Consider the following 9,920-nt stretch of genomic DNA (forward strand, 5'->3'; position numbering starts at 1 on the left):
CACATACAGACCGGTTCCCGCTCACTGGCTGAGTGAGGCGCGGGAGCAACGCCGAGGGTTGCGATCCCGTTGCCGGTCCCCGGTCCGGTACGGGGGCAACACTGAGGGTTGCGATCCGTTGCCGGACACGGAAAAAGACAAAAAAAAAAAAAGATAAAATTAAAGTAATTCTAATTCCAGGCAAAACTGTGAAGGACAGGTTTGTCCTTTCCCCCCTACTCCCCACCTCTCCTCTCCTTGAACGAGCAGCCTTCACTCTTGGTTCAGACCTGCCATCCTCAGCAGGTGTCAATGCTACAGGGTTCTTCACTCCCTCACTGATTCAAACCCACCTATCTTGATATCCAAGGGGAATGGTCAATTCATCAAATCAAACTATGATATTAGGCATAACTATTGTTATCACTCCTAACAAAACATGTTTTTATTTCAGTAAGAGTTTTGGTTCTTTTTCTAGAGACAATGCCCTAATCTAAAATGGTTTTAAAAAAATAAAAAATAAAATGATTTCAAGAGTATGAGATCCAGATATCTCTCTGAAAAGCCAACCCAGGGTATTCTGCCCCTCAAATCATACCCAAAACATAAAAACCCGCTTCAACTTTTTAACATCATTTTCCCATACAAGAACAGGGATTCAAGAGTTGCCTCGTCAAAAAGAATGGCAAATGTCCACGACCCTGTTTTTACAAGTTAACCCTCCATTTACACACCCCTAGTAAGTGGGGGTAACATTAGGGAAGTCTGAGGCCAGCATAACTGACATCCATTGCTTCTGACTGCTTGCTTTCCTTTTCCTGAAAACAGTACTTTCACCACCACAAAGTGCCACTAGCTACCAGCCAGTTTCCTTGAGCTCTGGATGAGCATGGGTCCATATGGCACAGTTACAGTAACCCCTGGACACAGTGACTGGGCCAAGGAGGGAACATGTGACCCAAGCAGACAAATCAGAACTTTCCAAATTGGAGCTGAAAGGATAACCATCTCTTTCTTCAGATTGTAAATTGTCAGAATGTAATTGCTGGGCCTCCAGAGACCTAGCTCCCTGCCTCATAGAGAAGTCTGAAGAGAGTAAGGTCCACACACCAACACAGATGCTGATATGAGAAATGGTGGGAAAAAGAGTAAGTCCTGGAGGTGTTGGAGCCATTGGATCCAGTCAACTCTACCTTCCCCTTGGTTACAAGAACAAATAAATGCTGTTTTCTGGATTAAACAAGTTTGATTTGGATTTCTAAGACTTGAAACCAAAGAGACCAAGTACCGGCCATTTTCAAAATAAGATTCTTAACATATTGCAAGTACCTTAGAAGGAGCTGTATGAAGTTTATAGCTTTCTTTAAAAAAAAAAAAAACAACTCCCCAGTACCCTCACAGCTAGAATGGGAGCAATTACTGCCATGTGAATGAGGTCTCTTGGCCCCATACTAAGTTTCACATCTGCCTGTGTTGTAGTAACTTTTAGAGGATTTAATGGATTTTGATTAAACTGCTATAGTAAAAAGACAACCAAGATATTCTAAATAAGTCTATTTTCTGTTCTTTTCTAGTAATTTTAATCAATCTGTTAAGTCAAAAGAAGTAAGAAATGTGTGCTTGGCATGAATAACACATATAATTCACAGACACACTCCTAAGTCTCATACTTGAGATATGAATGAGATACTAAAAATTTACTAGAGGGATTAAATAATTTGATCAAAGTTAATTATTAGAATAACAAACCCATCCAGCTCACCACTATCAAAATTCTGCAAAGGACCAAAATAGTGGCCTGATTTGTTCCCTAATACACTACACAAGTGAATAGACAACTTTAGATGGTGTCTCTGTTCATCTGCCATTAATCAATTACCTTGCCTCAAAGAAAAAACATAATATAAATAATATTTTTATTTAACTAAAGAGAAATCCATCAGCATTTCTCTGAATTATTTGCCTAATTACTTCTACTGTTGAGTCCTCTGGTTATGATAAGATCGTACCTAAGAAAGCAACAATACCCTTAAACTGCAGGTTTACAAATAAGACAGATCCTATTCATGAGACTACTGAGAGCCGTTTTTAAATTAAGGCTATAAAATTCATATAGCTCCTTCTAAATTAGTTACTTGTAATATATTAAGAATCTTATTTTGAAAATGGCTATTAGTTTCAAGTCACATGGCCTTCTAAAATAAAAATGACACATATCAATAGCAGCACAACAGAATAATATATCTCATCATAATATATGGTATCGCCCTCTCTATGATGCAATTTCTTCTGAGCAAAAGAATGTCCTTTATGTCCACAATTTAAAAATAGGAAATAATGACAACTTGCAAAGCTTTTAGGAAATGCAACTTATTTAATTAACAATAAACCCATTAGAAATTATTTCCAAGCTATATAACAGCAGAAAAGGTATCATTATGCAAAATTTAATATATAGTATGAATATGACTAATGAACAGGAATTGTTTTAGTCGCTTAAAGTGGAACAAAAATTTCAGTATGATGATACGAGTGAAATAAAACCTTAAAAAACAATAGTTTAAAACCGATGAATTTGAAAGCTGGCCAGTTATCTCAGTTGGTTAGAGCACGATATTACACCATGATCAAGGGTTCAGATCCCCACACTGGCCAGCTGCCAAAAAAAAAAAACCTTGATGAGTTGTTACTTTTCCCCCAAATAGTGGCAGTGCTCTACAAGGAGAAAAACTGGCCAAGTAATAGGAAAAAAATCAAATAAAATGTCAACATACCAACTAACGCATCATTAGTCAAAGAGTCGAAAGCTTAATGCTACTACTTTTTCCTTAAACCAGCAACTATAAAAGGACACCTTAAGTAAAAGGATAAATTGAAGAACACATATTGTGTTTACCTAGTCTTATATACCGGGCTCGTTCATGGAGTTGATTTACTAGTGCTTTCATCTGTTCATAGTTCTCCTAAAACAGAAACAAAGGAGAGGGAGAGGAATATTAGAAAGCAATTATCTTTTTACCAAAGTAAGGGAGAAGAAAAACATCAGTCCATGCCGTGGCCTCCACACTGGGCCACCCCCCACCATGCGGTCTCCACACGGGGCCACGCCATCCTTGAGAAGACAAATACCTGCCTACACTCAAGCGCTTCTTTCCCAACACCACCCCTCTCTGGTCCATCTCTCCAAATCCTACCCCTCTTTTAAAGCCTAATTCATGTTTTATCTCATCCCCAAAGCCATTTCTGGCAACTCCTGCCCACATTAACATCTTTCTTCCTTAGACATCTACTGAACTTAATTGATTCTATTTGTTTTCATAGTTTAAGGAATATAAGCTTTTTGAGGTTTAGAATGCCACCTTATTTTTCCTGTCCCATCGGTCACTATCCTGATATTTGAACCAATGCAGAAATACTTGCTTACTGACAAATTACACTCACAAATAAAGCCCAGAATAAAAAAAACTTTTAAAAAGATCCTATTTTGGGCCGGCCCGGTGGCACACTGGTGCACCGCCTGGGAGCACGGAGGCGCTCCCGCCGAGGGTTCGGATCCCATGTGGAGACGGGTTTCCGCTCACTGGTTGAGCGCAGTGCGGGCGTAACACCGAGGGTTGCGATCCCGTTACCGGTCAGTAAAAAAAAAAGACAAAAAGGAAAAAAAAAAAAAGATCCTATTTTATGTTTAAGGTTATTAATATTAATATTAATGTTAATATGAAAATATTAACAGTGAGAAGCAGATTAATTCTTCACCCTTCTGTATTTTTAAATACAGCATATTACTTGGTCAGCATATTACTTTAGAACAATACTTAAATAGCTAATCGTTTTTGAAAATTCAGAGTTTGTCCCACGAACACATTTTGTTCCCCATAATGTGATTAGCATCTCTGGTTATTCAGTTCCTTTTATGTGACAGAATGCTAAACAACTTCTCAGCTGTTCAAAATTAGATGAATTTATAGTCTCTTTACAGTGGGACTTTATTTTTTCCTATTTTCTACAGCTCCGAGAGTTCCTGAGGTCATGGTTTCTGCTATTCTCTTGCTCTGCAAAACCCAGAAAAATAAAAATGAGGGAAGCAGCAAGGTTTTAGGGAAAGAACCTCTGTCCCAGAGTAGAAAGGTCCCGACCCCTGGACCATCTCTGTCTGACAGCCCAGTGAGCTACTTCCCTTCTAATCCCACAAAGCCCTGCATCCTAGGGAAAAGTACCTGCTGGGGACTTAGCTCAAGAATCGGCCTCAAACAGTGGTTCTTGACCTTGGCTCTACACTGGACTTAGTGGGGCTTTTAAAAAACAAACAAAAAACAATAACAACAAAAACACTGATGCCTGATTCTACCCTAAGATTCTGATGTCACTGACTGTAGGTGTGGCCTGGGCATTAGGAGCTTTAAAAGTTCCTCAGATGATTCAAACACAACCAAAATAGACAAACACTGGCCTACAATGTCCATTTCTGTGTTTCCACTCAGGGCCAATTGGGAACACTCCAAATAGAAGGGGTTTGGTAAGAGGTAAAAATCCCCCTTCTTACCACAGAAACTTTTTCAGATTACCATATCTGTTGATATTAATGACATGAAGCAGAGGAAGCCAAGAACTTTGCTCTGTTATATTAAACCCACGTGAAAGATCTCTTTTTCATTCACATATAGCAAATGCAGAAATTCTTCAATTTATGAATTATCTCAAATGGAAACAAAGCTGTACACCAGAATATGTCTGTTCAGCCTGTCACCAAGAGATGACATTAGAGCAGCTTGTATAATATCACTTGAAATGTATAAAGGGACTTAGCGCAGTCTTTCAGAACCTCTGAATTAAGGGTCTCTCCTGAGGGGAAACCACTCCTTGTAAGTGAAGCCTGTGTCCTGAACATCTTTTTCATCTGAGAGAGCCCAAGCTTTCAGAGGGACAGGCGTTGTAAGGGAAAGTCCTCATGTATAAACCAGTGTGGCAGAGAAGGGCTCTGGGAAATGGAGTCGGCAGCCATCTCCACAGCTGTCACCGAATGGCATCTTCTCTTTGGGGCTCTCTCACCCTGACCCTTGGCTGAGAGACAGGTGCACTACTCTGATATTGGCCCTGTACTCCCACGTGCACTGCTTATTAACCACCTTTCAACACGTGGGTGAGAAAAAGGGCTGATAAAACAATGTTGCTAAATGGAGAAAAAAGCAGATTTATTCCACTGCATAAGTAAACTCATATTTTTTGTTTTTGTTTTGTGCTTACAGTCTATTCTTGTCCATTTTACACTTACTCCCAAGGTTAAAAACCCACCTAATTGTCTAAGTGTTCCGGAAAACTTAACCTTAAGAATCCATAGGGAACAGGAAGGGCCAGCAACAGTGTAGGCAGAATTTCTGGAAATAAACCTCATCCAAACTGTCAACCCTTGTGCCTCTTCACTTTCAAGTAGTCAGGACTGAAAGACACCTTGACAAATACACTGTTAGAAAAGATAGGCCAACAGGACTTGTCAAGTTTATTGTTCAACATGTCTCCTCATGTTCAGTAAAAAGAATTTAGTGGTACTGAAGAAAAAAAATCTGAGTACCTATTATCAGCAAGGTGTATGAAAGGTTAACACATTTACTTAGGAACAATTCTTTTTTTTTTTTTTTTTTTTGTCTTTTTTCCGTGTCTGGCAATGGATCGCAACCCTCAGTGTCGCCCCCGTACCGGACCGGGACCGGCAACGGGATCGCAACCCTCGGTGTTGCCCCCGTGCCTCGCTCAGCCAGTGAGCGGGAACCGGTCTGTATGTGGGATCCGAACCCTCGGCGGGAGCGCCTCCGCGCTTCCCAAGCGGCGCACTAGCGCAGTGCGCCACCAGGCCGGCCCAACTTAGAAACAATTCTATGTTCTCTGTTTAAAATTGATAAGGAAAGGTTTTTTTCAGAAACATTATGTAGTGCTATTTGTCCAGCAAGTCCATCATCGTTATGACATACTATCTCCTGTTCAGTCCTGCATAGCTCAACACCACTAGAAAAGAAACACAACAGGGTTGCATTATGGCAAATTAAAGAGTCAAGGGGGCGTTGGTGGTATAGTGGTGAGCATAGCTGCCTTCCAAAGAGTCAAGGGGTTCTCTAACATTTTCAACTCCTCTATGGTTTGTCGTCATTATTGTTGGTAACTTTTTTTCATGGCAATTTTCAGACATATACAAAAGTAAAAAGACTAGTATAATGAACCAAACGTACCCAATGTACTTCAACAGTTATCCATACATGGCCAAAGTTGTTTCCTTCATGCCCTTCTTCCTGAATTATTTTGAAGGAAATCCTAGACATAACACTTTAAGAATTTCTCTACCTCCAAGAGATAAGGACAATTATCACATATGAATAATCTCTTAATAACATCAAATATCCAATTAGTGAAGACATTTCCCCAACTGTCAGATAGATTTAATTTTACAAGGTTTTTTATTTTATTTTTTTTTGGTGGCTGGCCAGTATGGGGATCTGAATCCTTACCGTTGGTGTTAAAGGCTGTGCTCTATAACAACAAGGTCAAGAGTTCAGATCCCAACACCGGCCAGCCCACCAAAAAATAAAAAACCAGCAAACAAGGCTGTGCTCTAACCGAGTCATACAGTTTATTTAAATAGGACCCTATGTAGTAAGGTCTATACACTCACAACTGGCAGATATGTTTCTTATGTCTTTTCTGAAACATAAGTTCTACCTTCTTTTCTCTTCTGAAATGTTCTGTTTGTCATATAGATGTTTCCCACAGTGCTGAATGCATCCCTTTTAACGAGTTCTTCCCTTATAGATTTACAGGCTGATGAGATTCCGGTGTACCTTTAGTTTTTTATTTCCTACCCTCTCACCTCCATCTCATCAAGATTAGGTGACCTCCCCTCCACCTGCAATGTATCTTCCAGTCTCCTACCTACTCTGCAAACCTCTGGCACCAAAGTTCAGAGGTAGGGCCGGCCTGTGGCTCACTTGGGAGAGTGTGGTGCTGATAACACCAAGGCCGCAGATTCAGATCCCTACATAGGGATGGCCAGTTAGCTCACTTGGGAGAGCGTGATGCTGACAACACCAAGTCAAGGGTTAAGATCCCCTTACCGGTCATCTTTAAAAAAAAAAAAAACAAAGTTCAGAGCTGATGAAAAACAGTTCACACACATACAGAAAAAGACAAGCATTCAAACCCCAAGGGACAATCACTGCAGCCAACAACACTGCCCAATTCAGAAGAGCACCACTCAAAACTAGTTATGCGAGGGATCCTTACCCTAGCTAATCCAGCCTCCCAGTTAAGAAATAAGGGAAACTGTCACTAACTGCCAAGGTTTTCTGGAACACATGGTGGTGGGAGAAGTGAGAGCATGAGTACACACTACTGTTCTAAAATTAGAGACTAGCAAAATTGGGCAAAGGGCAACTGGGCTTGGCCAGGGCACTAGGAAATAGAACTGCTATGTATCATCTCTCATCCATGGCATGGCTCTATCATTTTATGGGTATGTTTGCATCAAAGTTTACTGCTTGTAGCTGGAGGTCCCTGGAGGTCCCTGGAGATGAGGGTACACCTAAGTGAGATCTTCTCACAGCCAACATTACTTAATGAGAGCACACCCACTCTCTCCATGCTACTAATTATCTGTGGCACAGACTATTAGCTGCTTATACGTATCCTTTCTTCCCATCTTCCTTGATGATGGAATCCTATTTTATTCAAGCTGGCAACATGCCCAACTGGAGAAGGTAACATATCCTAGATATGGCCACATGACTAGGCAGAGTTGTTGGGTATGCCATCTAAATAGGCTCCTAAAAAAGAAGACAAGCAAGTGAGGGTGCCCCTTGGCCTATTCATGGAACTCAGACATAATAAAGTCTAAGCAGCCATCTTAGGCCATGAGGTAGACGGCATTACTTGTTCAGAATCCTTCCTTCCTTCCACGTTTGCCACAGTTCACGGTGGAAGACTATACTTCCCCACCCCAGTCTTTGAGTCTGCTCATATTCTTGGTCTGACCTGTGGAATATGAGCAAAAGTCAGCGTATCAATTCCAAGCAGAGAGTTTAAGAGGGACCAAGTGTTTCCATACTCTCCTCTTGTGTCCCAGCCCTTCACTATGAGAAGAGCATCCCCCAGTAGCCACTGCTCCTTCAGTCGGGATCCTGGAACAAGAAACAAGTAGAGCAGACCTGTCATTGCCTGAAGCAGAACTGCCACAATCATCCCACAGATCCAGGAGCAAAAAATAAGTGTCTGTTCTTTTGGACACCGAGATTTTGGGATTGTTCACTACACGACATCTCCAGATGCTACTCCACATCCTGGCCGTGACTTCCAACTCCTCACACCCACTGTACACTTTCACAACTCACTGTCTGTGTCCTTCTAACTCTCTTGGTTTGTACAATCTCATCTTCCATCCTCCACCCTGAACCTGGCCAGCTCTTACTCAACCAAGATCCATCCCACCCACTCCTTCCTACCTGTAGCTTTCCGTGACCACCTTTTCAGATTTTAGATACCACTTACAACAATGCACTAGTTACCTGCTTCCATGCTACCCACAAAATTATAAGTTCCATTCATACACTCCTATACCAAACGCCTAAAATAGTGCATAGACCACAGTAACCACTGAATGTTTCTGAATTCAACATTCTCTCCTGACAAATAATTGTGTTACTTGCACAATTTGAATGTTATCTGCATAGGCTTAGAAACCACAGGACAAGACTGAAATTTATCAGCTCTGATATTTCACAAGCTGTAAGATGTTTCTTTGACTTTGTGGCATCTCTCAATTCCAAGAAAATCCACTCAAAGATACTGTGGCATAAGTAGTCTTTCTTAATATAACCAACTGTTTAACTTAAGTCTGGTAAGCACGGCCCAGGGTTAAATGTGCTAGGCCAGTGGTTCCCAAAGCCGGCTACTACCAGTCCCCTAAGAACTTCATGAACAATGCAAACACCCGGACCTCATCCCAGAGACCCAGAAGGTCCAGAGTGGAGCTCAGGCAACTGTATATTCAACAAGCTCCCCACGTGACAATGCTAAGTCAGGTTTTGAGAACCACTGATTTCAAAGACACAAAGTACCGTGCCAATTCCAAGAGTGAACTAAATGTATTTGATCTGAAACGATTTTCTTCTTCAAACTTCCTGACTCCCTAGTGAGTCCCAGAATCATGACTGGGGCTCCAGAGAAAAGAACAGCAGCCGTTCAAGCGCGCCCACCCGCCACCCGCTTCCTAGTCCCGGCCAGCGCCTAGTCCCCTCGGTCCGGCACTGGAGGACAGGTGGAGGAATCTCCAGGCCCGGGCCGCTCAGCCAGCCTACCTGGTAGACGGCAGAGGCCGAGTCCGGCTGGGTGCCCAGCGTGGCCACGGAGTCCCCGTGATAGGCGCGCAGCCGAGGGGCAGCGGCGCGGGCGCACGGCCGCAGGGCTGACCTCAGGGTGGTCCACATGGCGAGGGCCACAGAGCAAAGCACAAGAAAGCGTCCCGCGCCCTTCCCGCAGCCCCGGCACAAACCCGGAGAAGCCTCGGGCCGGCCCCCTCACGTGCGCAAGCGCGGGGCCTGCGATTGGCCGGCGCCACGCCCGCTCCAGCCAATAAGGGACAGAGGCGCAGCCCGCCAGCCCGCGCGCCATCGCGAGCCCGGGAGCGCGGCTCTCGCGCCGGATCCTCCCTGCGGAGCCAGGCTGGTCCTCCCCGGCGCTGAGCGGGAGGACCTGTGGTCGAGCTGTGTTGGTGTCGTATTGATACAACAATCCGTACAATCACTACCGTATCGGCAACGTGGCTGAATCTCATCTCTCCCTGAGTGCGTACACCACGACAAACCTCTAGTCCTTTCACTGGAGATCTTAAACACTCTTCTGTTTTCACTACTGTAGTGATAGAGATTGTGGACATCAGGCCTGTGATCTTAAATAAAAGA

General features: G+C 42.9%; 1 protein-coding gene across 1 annotated transcript in view; it reads right to left on the minus strand.

The window, feature by feature from the left end:
- Positions 1 to 9,496, minus strand: part of LOC103592785 (methylcrotonoyl-CoA carboxylase beta chain, mitochondrial-like) — a 13,899-nt gene extending 4,403 nt beyond the window's left edge. The window contains exons 1-2 of the mRNA XM_008575629.1: positions 9,318 to 9,496; positions 2,876 to 2,942 (exon numbers count right to left, since the gene is read on the minus strand). Of these exons, the coding sequence (XP_008573851.1) occupies positions 2,876 to 2,942; positions 9,318 to 9,446 (196 nt within the window). The 5' untranslated portion in view covers positions 9,447 to 9,496. The remainder of the gene's footprint in view (positions 1 to 2,875; positions 2,943 to 9,317) is intronic.
- Between the last annotated feature and the right edge of the window lie 424 nt (positions 9,497 to 9,920).

This window comes from Galeopterus variegatus, unplaced genomic scaffold (assembly GCF_000696425.1).
Source record: "Galeopterus variegatus unplaced genomic scaffold, G_variegatus-3.0.2 Scaffold1221, whole genome shotgun sequence".
Classification (NCBI taxonomy): Eukaryota; Metazoa; Chordata; class Mammalia; order Dermoptera; family Cynocephalidae; genus Galeopterus; species Galeopterus variegatus.